General features: G+C 34.7%; 2 protein-coding genes across 3 annotated transcripts; both read left to right on the top strand.

Annotated features, from left to right (window-relative positions):
* Nucleotides 1-4,242: 4,242 nt before the first annotated feature.
* On the top strand, nt 4,243-11,388 carry TRAM (translocating chain-associated membrane protein 1). 2 transcript variants are annotated; one of them, XR_001936810.1, is made up of 8 exons: nt 4,243-4,581; nt 5,243-5,419; nt 5,503-5,618; nt 5,696-5,908; nt 5,993-6,102; nt 6,193-6,480; nt 6,605-7,103; nt 11,378-11,388. XR_001936810.1 is itself a non-coding variant. In XM_018454276.1 (7 exons), the coding sequence occupies exons 1-7, from the start codon at nt 4,450-4,452 to the stop codon at nt 6,700-6,702; spliced, it is 1,134 nt and encodes a 377-aa protein (XP_018309778.1). In that variant the 5' UTR covers nt 4,243-4,449; the 3' UTR covers nt 6,703-7,986. The 2 variants fall into 2 exon arrangements, 1 of the variants encoding a protein (XP_018309778.1); XM_018454276.1 differs by lacking the exon at nt 11,378-11,388 and having other exon boundaries at nt 6,605-7,986.
* On the top strand, nt 8,826-13,100 carry LOC108726603 (uncharacterized). Its single transcript, XM_018454275.1, has 4 exons — nt 8,826-9,327; nt 10,215-11,057; nt 11,167-11,295; nt 11,499-13,100. The coding sequence occupies exons 1-4, from the start codon at nt 8,979-8,981 to the stop codon at nt 12,713-12,715; spliced, it is 2,538 nt and encodes an 845-aa protein (XP_018309777.1). The 5' UTR covers nt 8,826-8,978; the 3' UTR covers nt 12,716-13,100.
* Nucleotides 13,101-13,245: the final 145 nt, after the last annotated feature.

The raw sequence follows: 13,245 nt of genomic DNA, 5'->3' as shown, positions 1-13,245 counted from the left end.
TGAAATAACTGCGGCATATTTATTAAAAACTTGATATGTTTGATTCCTTTGTTGCACTTTAACATATGTTTTGGAACAGGGTTATCAAGTATGATGATTATTCGTATATTGTGTATAGAGCCTTTTTGAGATATTTATACACCGGTGTAATCGATCTGTTGTCTTTGGTAAACGAATTGGGTCAGTTTTATTAAATACGTTATCTATTACGATACTATCTTCAATTAATAATTAAAACAAATGTTTCGTCGCAGATCTTCTGAAATTATCTGATAAGTGCTGCATGGAAAGTCTTAAGAGAGATTGCATTCAGAGGATAAAAAAAAAGGTGACGATATTTGATGTATTCTCTATTAAAGAAATGGCAATACAGTATGGCGTGAAGGTAAGTGACGGTATCACTTTTCTCTTTTTTCTATTATTTCTTTTCCAAGATAAAAATATATATTCGATGGTTTTTTTATATGATTGATTTACTGTCCAGTTAGGATTTTATTCTTAGTTATGTATTCTTCTATCACGTTTCTTTTACGTTTTTTTATTCATATTTGTGTTGTAATAAAATGTTCTTTATTGAAAATTCTTTATATCATGTACGAATGAAGTTGCAAGACTGTAAATCGAACACCTAGTCACTGCTACTGTTCTCTTATTAATCTATTTAGCCAGTTTCAATGCTAAAATTTATTAAATATAAAAAATCTTTATTGTTTATAGTCAACTTAATTATTTACATCTTATAATTTTCAGGAATTGGAAGATTACTGTTTCGACTTTATCCTAAGATATAATATGGGAGATTAAAATGATATTTAAAGGGGTATTCTACTTTGTCGCACGTTTTTATAAGAGATATTTAAGAATTTTTTTTCAACAAGTGAATGTGTTTGAAAATAACTTTTTGAGTTTTATTTATTGTATTGGTTTAATAGTTTAAAGATGAAATTTTTATTTTTTTTTTTAATACAAAATATGAATAGTATTTTTCATTTTATAAATCCATTTTCCTTCTGCATCGTTTACAGAGTTCGTCGGCGACTATGATTGTGGGTCTCCCAGTGATTTGAAATAAAAATATAAGACTTCATTTTAATCAAGACTCTTGGGATTATCGTATGAATTAGAATACTTAATTTCGCGCAATAAATAAATGACATTTATTTAAAAAAAAAATTTATCTTATGTTTTTTTTTTAGAAATGTTTTCGAGCTCCAAAAAGTATAAAAAATTAAGTTATCAAAGTAATTCTAATTCTGACGATAAAGGAATGTCTATTTTATAAACCCTTAAAATGTGAAGCTAATCGGTGCTATGGTTTTTCTTTCAATCGTAGTCACTATTTCCGAATAAGTCGTTTCGAGATAATTGCATTGATATTTTTATGCAGATAACGATAGAATTTTGTAACTTACGTTTAGTCGGCAATTCCGGGAAGAAGGTCTATAAAGTGGACCTTCTTGCTCCTCATAAATAGCCTCCTTTACTGCTTTTTCCTCTCGAGCTGTTGATTTTACTTCTTTTTTTTGTTATTTTTTGTTATCTTTTGAAATCTGTCAAAAATAATTGTCTGATTCTCCACGATGATCGTGGTGTCCAAAAAATTTAATTTTCCATTATTGCCAACTTCCATTGTAACTTTAATCTATTATCAAACAAATTAAAAATATTTATTATGTCATTAATACTATTAGAAGGAACAGTTAAAATAATGTCATCTACATATCGGAAATAGTATAATATTTTCACTGTTAATTGTTTAATCGCGATTTCTTGAAAATCTTGCATCACATTATCAGTGATGACAGGAAATAGAGGTGAACCCATCGAAGTGCCATATCTCTATAAGCGCAAAATGTTCCTAGAATGTTATATGGATATTATTAAAAAAGAAATTAAAATAATTTTATTATAATTTCGAGAATATCGTAAATATTTCTTTAATATTACAGGAGTATTCTATAGAGGTTATATGTCCACTTATATAATACGCCAGGCATTATATCTTAATATTCTTGAAATATTATTAAAATACTTATAAATATTAATTATTTTTAATTTTGTGCAATTTGAATTCACAATCCTGTATTGAAAAGTTTTTATCAGTCTATGCTGCACCTTGTGCTAAAAAAACGTTTCGACGTGATTTTAAGTATCCAGTTCTACATCTGCGCGCCAAAATCATTTTCAGTTTTTAAACGTATACTTGTACTGAACAGATGTAACAGTTTTACAAATTAAAGTAAATACTGTTATAATACTTTTTAATGTTTATATGATATTGTAACAATAAATAAATGTTACTTTTAATAATCGTATAATATTATCAGGAGTAGACATATAACCTTCCATTAATATTTCGAGAATATCATGTAATGTTATTTAATTTTAGTAAAATATTATTAAACTATTACATTTAATATTCTAATAATATGCCTAAAATATTACTTCATATTAAATAATGTTATGCGCTTATAAGGATATTTGTTGATATAGTTTCTTTTGTTTATGTAGTTAAAATTAAAAAAGGTAAAATTAAGAACCAAATCGCAATCGAAAATTCATTTAGTGGAATTTTATAATTCTTAGATCGATATATGAACCCATCTTTTTTCTATACCTAGTTTTTTTTAGCAATTAAGTGTATAATAATGATGTTTGACTTTTAATTACATTTTGTTTTGTTATTTATTTTTGTTATGGTTATTTATTTTCACGATATAACGTGCAATGCGGAGTATCTTTTTGTATATATGTCGAATTTTTTAAATATGTATTTATTATTGTTAATACGTATACATATGTAATATATGTTATGTACGTATATATTATTGTTAATTGTTATTTATTATTGTTAATCTGTACATGTAACGTTATATATATATATAATAATTATATATAATATATAGCAATATATATATAATATAATATTATGTATGTATATAATAATCTTCTTTTTCTTCTTCCGTTAGGCATCTAGCCTGTGTTACACCTCTCTCATATACTTGTGATGTACGTACACTGATTATATTCAATTACCACAAGCATATGGGACCTACAGTTTTAATGTCGGTTCCGAACGGTGGATTTTTCGAGAGGTGTTTCTGTTGGCAAGAATACTCTCGGAAGGTTGCCGGCCTTTTCCGAGAGGAGACACGAGCGTACATATTTTGTTTCCTATAATTGGGATCGAACTCAGGACCTTTGGCATGGTAGACCAGTGCGCTGTCTACCATGCCACACTCGCGCTCAGATGTGTAATAGTAAATATATAATTTTATATGCTAGTAATATATAATGGCAATACATAAAATATTATATATAATAGTTTGATGACGCAATAAAATGATGATATTTTTCTGCTGTTTTAGTAGTAGTGTCCCAAACCGATTCTGTGGTGGTCTTTGCCATCATTAAATGATTTGTTTTAGGCTCGTAGCCCTTCTTTGTTATATTATTTAATTTATTGAGTCTTTTTACTTAATTTTAACATAATTAAATAATTAAGTTAACTAAACAGGATAAAGGTATATTCTTTTATGTTTAATAAATTTTAACATTTAAAATGAAAGTACATCAATAGCCGCTCTACTCTGTAGATGCAGATGCGGTACCTGATTTTTCAATCAGGAATTCTGTGCACCTTGAAATGGCGAGCACTTTAGCCTAAAAGACTGTTCTGCTGTTTTAAGTCAATTTTTAAACGGATATCCATATAAACTTTTATGAACATTATTACTCAATCAGTATATATAATTTGAATTAATTCTTAATGTGATCTTTTTCATCAAATTTGTAAACAAGTATTACAATACATTATTTTACTGAAGAATCAAAACAAACCAAGAAATTAAATAAAAAATTTTAAACCAATAAAAGAATTGTGCTCAAATTTTACACAGACAGATAATAATGAAATAATCTATAAAATTTATATATGTTTTTAGTATTATTTTTACATGTAATTCTTTAAACATTTTTTCCAATTCAAATTCAGCCGCGTAGCGCGGTGGTTATGTCGCGTTACAAGTCAAGCGAGCGTCTGCTTGAAAAGTCTACCATTTACTCCCTCATATTCTCCTTCACTTCGCTCGGTCCAGTTCAGTATTTACTTAGAATAGACTAAAAATACATATACATTTTTTTGTGATGTGATTGCGACGGATGATAAGGTCCGATGAAGATTTGAAGTATCGGGATACAGTGGTCAGTTTGACGCGATCGGTGCCAACGGGTTAGGAGAGCGAGCGCCACATTGCTCGGAGTTGGCCCGGTTGGCCGTGGTTGGCCGCCGCGTGCTTGGTACGTATCTATACACGCATGACGTTTCCGCGACGGTGAAACCGTGAAACGTCGCGGCCCGGTTTCTCGTGGTAGGGCCGCTCGTCCGTCCGCCGTCTATTTATCGTGCCGCGTTCGCCGCTCAGTGAACGTACACTTCTGTCGGCCAAGATGGTGACGATGAAGGGACGCAAGAGCTCGAGCAAGAACCCACCGATCCTCAGCCACGAGTTCGTCATACAGAATCATGCGGACATCGTCTCCTGCGTGGCCATGGTCTTCGTGATCGGCCTCATGGTGCAGGTCGGTGGCGGCTATCCCGGCGTTTGTTTTCCAGCTCCGTTTAGAATTTACAACTGTTTCGATTTACATTCTTTTGGCGAAACGGGAGAGTCGCTTTTGCGCGAATTCCCTACGAAGCTTCCGCTCTTGATTGTGCGTTCTGTGGAAATTTGGAAGACGCCTGAAAAGTAGGATAACCATATGTTACGAGTTGTTCCTGTCAAAATAAATTTGACTCGTCATACGCATACATTTTTATGAACATTTTATATATATAATTGTGATAAATATCTTATTAGTATAAACACATTATCTTCAATATTATATTTATAAATTTAATATGCTATTATAAGTGTCTTTTTTATATTGATTTTGGAAAAGAAGAAGAAAAGTATTGAAATGTTAAAATTTATTTTGTCAAAATGTTTAATTAATATATCGTTAGAGTGTACATTTGCTCGTATTCATAGTCAGACCTTATATTTAAGGTTTCCTTAAATTTATCTTTAGATGCTCAGTAGCCAATGAAATAATTCGTAGAACATCTGAAGATAAATTTAAGGAAGCCTTAAACGTAAGGCCTGACTATGAATATGGGCAATTGTGAATTTTTTTAGGCTATTTGTTTATGTAGTCTATTAAGTTAAAATTAAATTAAATTCAAAATTATTTTCTATATCAGGTTACGTCGCCATGGGCCTACATGTTTATTGCTATTCATCATAATGTGACCAATACTACCGAGGATCCTACAGCAGTGGTGAAGTATACTACAGGATGGAAAGATGCATGTGCAGTGTTCTTTTACTTCTTAATAACCATCATAATGCATGCTGTGCTTCAGGAATATATATTTGATGTGAGTATACCTTTCTGATGACAAAATATTGTCTAGCTATAAGAATATGTTCAAGCTGTTTAATTGATAAAATTTGTTCACAGAAAATTTCCAAACGGCTTCATCTCAGCAAAGTAAAGCTTTCTAAATTTAACGAGTCCAGCCAATTGATAATATTTTATGCATTGTCTGCATTATGGGCCATTGATATTATAATCAGGTGATGTAGATTTTAATAAATAATATTAAAGAGATATAAGAGAAAGTATCAATAGGATAACATTTTTTTTCTTTCAGAGAGAATATACTTTTGAACATATGGACGTTGTGGGAAGAATATCCAGCGCCGATGTCCGCTTCCCTAAAACTATTTTTCATTGCCCAGCTTTCTTATTGGTTGCATTGCTATCCCGAACTCTATTTTCAACGAATTAAAAAAGAAGACATTTTGCAACGTGTTATCCATGCAACTGTTGGATTAATCTTTACATTCGCAGCTTATTTCTTCAAGTAATATTTTAATATATAGACTTACTTTACTTTCTATTTTCGCAGAATTTGTGTTAAAATATATATATTTATTATTCTTTTCAGCTTCCAACATCTTGCCCTAATCTTATTAACTCTCCATTATGTGGGAGATGCTTTGCTACATGCAGCCAGATTGGTTCACTTTATTAGTCAAAAAGAAAAGAGAACTAAATGTAAGTCGCTTTTGTTGAATCACTACCGCAAGTCATTATTATACATAGTAATTAATATTATACATAGTAATTTATCGACGTTCGTTACAGTATCATTCCTGGTTGCCAATTCGACTTACGTGTTCGCACATATTGCGACTATCGCGCTCACGTGTGTAGTATTCCTGTATGGTTTGAGGAAACAGGAGTTTAAACTTGACTATGCTATTGGTAACTTTAATACTCCTATTGTACAATTCTCGGCAACGGTTATTGTCTCGCTCTTCCAAGGCTACCTTCTATATTTCTTCATTACGAAGCAAATCAAGCGTGCACGCGAGAACGCCGCGCCTGTTGTTGTGAAGACGAAGCCGAAGCAGAAGCCGAAGAAACGAGAAGGTGAAAATCCGTAAAGTTCTTCGTTTATTTTATCATATATTTTGCTATTATTGATTTCATTTTTATTATCTCCATCAGAATTTATTTCATTAAAATAAAATGCATACGTATTATATCTTTGCAGGCAAGAAATCAGCCTTGTCCGAAGACGACGATCTCCCTGAAGTTGATCAGGCGACGAAGAAGAATCTGAGAAATCGTCCTTCAGCCAAAGCAAAATAGACGCTCAATAAATTAGAGAAATCATCCCTACAAGGCTGATTGGATGTTCGATTTTATTCACCTGTATGTCACGAACATGTCAAAATGTTCGACCAAGGCTGCGGTCCACTTGCTTCTTTCAAATGCTTTAAACGCTACGCTTGGATTACCAATACATTACTGTTCCGAATGCTACAATCGTTATGTAATTTCCCGCCAAATATATCGAAATGCTCCAATTAACTGAATCCATCTTCCGAGGGCGTGTTTAAACTCATCTGAGTACTCCCCAAGTATCATGTAATCCTTGCTTAATATTCAGTGAACAATAAAGATAAAATGATACCTGAGTGGCACTCTGTTGGGAATTTGAATATAGCTCGAGATGAAACAATTGGAGTGAAAGTGGGAGCGAAAATGATGTAATAAGAATTACTGGAAACATCAAGTGATCCAAGATGGTCTAGCTGTATTGATGTTTGCATACGCATTGCTTTGTGTGCTTGCAAAGTATATGCTTTGTAAGGTTTGAAGCGCCAAATAGACCGCAGTCTAAGATGTACAAAAATATATTCTTCTTAATGTAAAAATACGAAGCTTCCGTAACGTTACCGATTAAGAATCGCGACAGCAGAATAATGTATCCGGTACTTGATTTTGTATCTGACAGAGATGAAAATCAGATTTAAAATATTTTATGAAAGAGATAGACACATAATTTTGGGCAGAGGTAGGCACACTACACCATCGGATGTGTTTTTAACTACAAATCAGGGGTTTTTTTTATCATTTTATCTCATTCATATGAATTGTATAGCTAAATTGCATTCATAGCATAATTGCATTCATATAGAATCACAAAATATTAATTGCGCACTTTGGTACGTTGTCCTTTTATGCGCGTTCCATACATTTTCTAGAGAAATTTATACACTTTATCGCTGTTTACTGTTATTTAAAATTCTTTATGAATTTTTTTCGTGCACTGATTTCTTTCGATGAATTTTTAAAGTCGATTAGAATAGGACCATTCAAATTTTCAAATCTTCAATCTTTCCTTCTCGACTGTCTGATTCAGATAGAGAAGAGATTGAAAAGAAAGTCGAGTTCCAGATCCAGACGATAAGCTTGGATCGGTCTTGCTTATTGTCTTCAATTGTCCTTGGAATAAAATGTTCGAATAGATCAGAGACAAACGCATTGAGCTAGCATTAAGTTACAAGACAAAAAGTATATAGATATAATGTGCACGAAATAATACTTTGGACCATAAATATGTTATAAGAATCATGCCACGTAAAAATATACATATCTTATGGAATTACAATATTGTTATATAATATAAGTTTTACTATTTTTTAACATGTATTTATATCGAAAGTGAATCTATATGAAAAGTGATTGTCGTTATTACATTGCTTTGCGAATAATTAAATTTCTTTAAAATCACTATTCCAAGGAAGATGAACCGTAGATAAAAGAAAATAATAAATAAAGTTTTTGAGAGATCATTTTTTATAGGTGTTTTCACACTGTTCTGCGATTTTATATATATATATATATATATACTGTCGAATTTCTAATCTTAATTCTATGCTTAGTCGTGCAATTAATGATCAATTTTTTATTTGCATTTATGATTTATTTTTCCTAGAGATGTAATGATTGTTTAAAAATTTATTGGCTATCTTGTTAAATAATAATTGTATTAATTGAATAAGATTCAGATTGTATTTCTTTTTATATGTAACTTGTGTTAGTCTTTAGTCTTTTGTTCGATGATTTATGCAGAAGTGGTCACCACTTCTCTGACACGAAACTGTGGACTAGAAAGAAGAATCCTGATTTTTTAACTGTATATTGTCGCATGCGTTGTAATAAAAAATATATAAATTAGATATCAAATTTCATGTGTACATACATCTATTTTTTTTTAAATAAGTAACTTTGTCGTTAATATTTTTATGCAATAATATAAAAAAAAAAATATATTGCACAAAAATTTTTTTTAAATTGAACATTTAACAATTTTAATAGATATTTCGGGTTTTTAAATTTCACAGTTTTTTTTTAAATCGTGTTTGATGGCAGTTTGATGGACAGGAAGGAAATTGGTCTATCGGCTCAAAATGATGATCGGCGGATGATACTCCCGACAGTCCCGACTGCGGGCGCTGGTGTAGTCGGTCAAGCGCAGTGCAAATGGTGCTGTGGTGCAAATCGGTGCAAATCCAGCGATTTATCTAGCTGTCGTTTTCGTTGGCCGTCGGAGCCAGTGGTCGCAGGAAGATGGAAAAATGTATTTGAAACGTACATCGAAGCTGCTGGATCTCACAGTGTCGCGTACTACTGCGGATGTGCATCTGCGCGATTTGACGTGCCCGATATGTCGCGGCATTCTGATCGAACCAGTGACGCTGCCGTGCACACATAACCTCTGCCTACGTTGCCTGCAGGGTACATTCGAGCACAACAGCCTGACCTGCCCGCTGTGCCGGGTCCGGGTGGGTTCCTGGCTGCGCACCGCCACCAAGTCCGAGACTTTGGTGAACCACGGCCTCTGGCAGCTTATCAGGTCCAAGTTCCCGAAGGAGGTCGAGAACAAGCATAATGGCGAGGAGGGGGATCTCGGCTTGGACGCTGCTGGTGAGTGATGCATATATATATATATATATATATATATACACACATACACACGCACATATCCGCGCGCTTATACGTACGCACACACTCGTGCGTGTCAGCAATAAACAAATGTAACATAACCTAAGCGATTGTGTTTACTTATTTTATTGAATGACATTTCGCATACATCTGATAGATGCTCCTAGGCTTATGTAATTTGATACTGTAGTCGTTTCTTCATTTCACAGCATCACCATTATCTTCAAGGATTTTCGATTTAACTTTTAAGTGGAGTGGCCACCCTAGGTATAGTTTTCTTAAAAACTTTGTTCTAGAAAAGGAAAGTAAAAAATATTATACTTAGCTGCCTAGAAGTCTTAAATTTCGTCATGTTTACATTCTTCTCTCTCATGAGGGAATGACTCTAATGTAAATTTAACTATAACATGATATACTAGTAAAAAAATATAATTATAAACTTAAAAAATTGTTTGGAATATTCTAAGCACCTTATTTATCAACTTATTTATTATCTTTAAATCATCTATCTACTTAAAGGTTAATACTAGCGTTGGTAGCTGATTATTTCTTAGCTATTAAACTTTCCAAGTAGCAAATGACATTAAATGATGTCTTAATATCATCTTGATCAATAAGAAGTTATTAAAATGTCATCTTACTTAAGTTATTGATATAAAATGATTGTAATTAAAGAATACAAGAAGTCTGTTCTTTTTAATTAAAGTTCTTGCACGATTCATCTTTCTTTCTTTTCTCTCCATGTTGAAGAGAAAAAGAGAAAAGATGAACCGTGCAAGTATTCAATATGCAAAATAGGAGTACTTTGTGTACTGGACATGATAATTTTGTCACAAGATCCTACAGAAAAGTATTCTTCTTTTGGGCAGATTATGCAGCAAATAGAATACTCAGTGCAGCTGGAGAGATACACCGGGAATACAAGGCTCAACTTCAAATGGCCCAGGAAGAGATGCGTCGTGAGAGGCATGCTGAACAAATGGCCAGTGAAGCATTGATTCAGAAGATTCAGGCAGAGGATCAGCTGCTATTGGCACAGCTGGCGCAGGATCAATTGCTAGCCAAGACTCTGGCAAAGCAGCAACAGAAGGAAGCTACAAAGTGTTATAATGAATGCTTGACCACATCAGTGCCGAGTTATGTTTTTAATGAGTCCAAGTTTAACTATACAGCTATACGTGTAAATAATACTGAAGCGCCACGAACCGAAACTGCATGCTTAGAAGGCAGGCACATGGGTCTTCCTGAGTCTGTCAAAGACAACTCAAAAACGAGACAAATGAATGCATTGTTATCCAAGATGGGAATGTATTCCAATGTATGCGGCTCTAAAGAGATAAACGTGTCCAGTACGCATAAAAATCCGCCTACATATTGTTGCCAGAAACAATTACCCGTTTATAACGCCGTTGCGAAGAAGCAAACGGTATCCAAGTTTACCCAACCTAGTACTTCGAATTATTCCATGGATCCCGGATGCTCCACGTCCAGGGCGTACGCGACGGAGACTAAGGAAGAGTTGCGAGTACCGAGCGATGTAGTGAACAACAAGAAGAAGAGTCTCGGGGTAGAAGTGTGCATGACGCTGGCTGATGACGACGAGAGGATAGGTAGCGCCGAAAGCTCTGGCAGTCACGACAGTATAAATCAAGAAATCCATCATTTCAAACCAATTAAGACAGCGCCAAGGACTAAATTGCAAATTTCTTCAGGTATGAATTTATCAGAAAGAAAGAGAGAAAGAGATAATATTTCATGACATAATTGTTTGAAAAAGAAATCTTCTTTTGTAACATCTACGTTGCGTGTATCTGTTCTCAGATGGAAAACAGATAGATCCGAAGTTGATTAGAGTGATCCCTATTTTAAAGAAAGTATCTAACGCAGAGCCGACAGCTCCATCGTTGACACATGTGAAACGTATTGGATGCTCTTGGAGCGCCTTCAGAGGTAAATTTTGGATGTTTGCAAATTTTCTATCTCGCTTCCGTTAAACTTCAAATATATATATCTGTTTCATTTTAAGTACAAGTACATATTAATAAAGAACAGACCTGTTATAGGTATGTTTATATACGATCAATTAAATTTTTAATTAAAACTGCGTAATTAAAAATATCTTTTTTTTATTTAATTATAAGATGTTGTTACAGGTAAAATAAGACAAGACGCAAAGGAGAAACACGCAGCGCACAATCTGAAGGATAATACATCGGGGACACCGATTGATCAGAAACCATCGACGTCATTCGTTCATTCCCAAACGATTTCGAATAAGTCGATGAAGCCTCATACAAATGATGCTATCCGCCGACTTGATTTTATACCCGAATCATCGTTTGATAGCAATAAAAATTATACGAAGAATGCAAATAAAATAATTAATGGTACTAAGGTGAGCAAGAAGTCAGATGATGAGGAATGGGACGCGAGAAAAACACGCAAGTCCTGGAGACCGATCGTGCAAAATGGTACAGTAGCGAAATCTAATCGGTATAAAAATTTGCGAAGCAGCAGGAAAGAAACCAGGCTTACTATGAACGTGATAGACGAAGAGGAGGACGATCTAACGAGCTCCAATCCGTCATTCAATAAAACAAGCCCGCAAAACGTCGAGCGGGATGGCGATGATAACGTAGCCGTCGAAAATATAGCCGAACGAATTAAAAGGAGAAAAGAAAACGCAGACATAAAAACATCGGAGCCAGAAATGGAATCTACTGCGTCTAAAAGAAGTAGAACAGCAACGAAGAAGAAAGCCTTACCTGAGAGAATAGACGAGGATCAAGCCACATTCTCAACGTCTCAAGATAGTACGGAGGCCGACGAAAATTTCACGGGAAGGACCAAGCGGCGAAAAATGAGCAAAAGAAAATCCGCGCGAAACTCAACGAGGACCTCATCGACGGTAGGTGAATCGGACGGTGCATGTAACAAGAGTAACAGCAAGTTCAATTATGACTCGCCGCCGGAGTCTTGCGACGAGATAGAATGCATTTCGGAAAGCGAACGTCCCATGGACAAGCTTTCAGACGAGGAACTGATCGAGGAGCAGCAGCGAATTGAGCGAATGTTATTGCAAGAGCGGGCGGATTTCGAGCTGGCGCGTCGCTTGCAGGCCGAGTATGACGAGATGGAGCAAATAGCCGGACGTACCCGACGCTCGAGAAGGGCTATCGAGAGTGAGAGAAGCGTCAACGTGAACGCGCGTGAGATCAACGCGGCGAGGACAGTCCGTAGGACGAGCAGTGTGCGCAAGACGGTGAAACGGAATCCGGTTGTCGGTACCGCGACTAAGGGAAAACGTGGCAGGCCAAAACGCATAAAAATCACGGTTGATGCACGCGAAGACGAGACTCGCACGCGATAATCATGTCGCGGCGCGTGAGAACCCTCCACAATTGGATGTTCCTATAAGCCATACGTTTGACGGAAAAAGATTCGAGAAAAGCCGCAACTTTTGTATAGTGTCTTGTGTATTTTTTAACAAATCATTTGCGTCGTATCGAATATGTACCTGGATACATTGCGAGAGTATGTACGGAAGCGGTTTGGATCTTCAGATTATTATAATGTCGTTTTCGGTGTTCACACAATGGAACGTCTACGTGCTGTTTTTGTTCCTAATACATCGATCGTGTGCGTTTTTAAATATAACGATGAGAAACGCGGCTTATGCTCATGTACAGCGTGCCCTGAAACGCTCGGCCTAAATTTTAACAAATCTCGACAGACAGATTTTTTTTTCAGCAAAAGAATTTTTTAAGATTAAGGTTGGAGTTTCTTCGGGACATCTCGTATCTATATTTTTATTAGTCTTTGGAAGAGTAAAATATCGCATTAATCAAAACGAAGAGTGACAATATTTGAGCGAGACGTTGTTACATTTTGGAGACTAAA

Source organism: Mycetomoellerius zeteki, unplaced genomic scaffold (genome assembly GCF_001594055.1).
Source record: "Mycetomoellerius zeteki isolate Tzet28-1 unplaced genomic scaffold, Tzet1.0 scaffold430, whole genome shotgun sequence".
Lineage (NCBI taxonomy): Eukaryota > Metazoa > Arthropoda > Insecta > Hymenoptera > Formicidae > Mycetomoellerius > Mycetomoellerius zeteki.
The sequence above is the reverse complement of the archived record's forward strand: the minus strand, read 5'-3'. Positions and strand labels throughout refer to the sequence as shown.

Bases quoted from the DNA above. Each gene is read 5' to 3' on its own strand.
- TRAM (XM_018454276.1), top strand. From the start codon at position 4,450: ATGGTGACGATGAAGGGACGCAAGAGCTCGAGCAAGAACCCACCGATC. The intron at 5,619-5,695 runs GTGATGTAGATT...TTTTTCTTTCAG, and splicing joins GCCATTGATATTATAATCAG to AGAGAATATACTTTTGAACA. The intron at 6,481-6,604 runs GTGAAAATCCGT...ATATCTTTGCAG, and splicing joins GAAGCCGAAGAAACGAGAAG to GCAAGAAATCAGCCTTGTCC.
- LOC108726603 (XM_018454275.1), top strand. From the start codon at position 8,979: ATGTATTTGAAACGTACATCGAAGCTGCTGGATCTCACAGTGTCGCGT. The intron at 11,058-11,166 runs GTATGAATTTAT...ATCTGTTCTCAG, and splicing joins TAAATTGCAAATTTCTTCAG to ATGGAAAACAGATAGATCCG. The intron at 11,296-11,498 runs GTAAATTTTGGA...ATGTTGTTACAG, and splicing joins CTCTTGGAGCGCCTTCAGAG to GTAAAATAAGACAAGACGCA.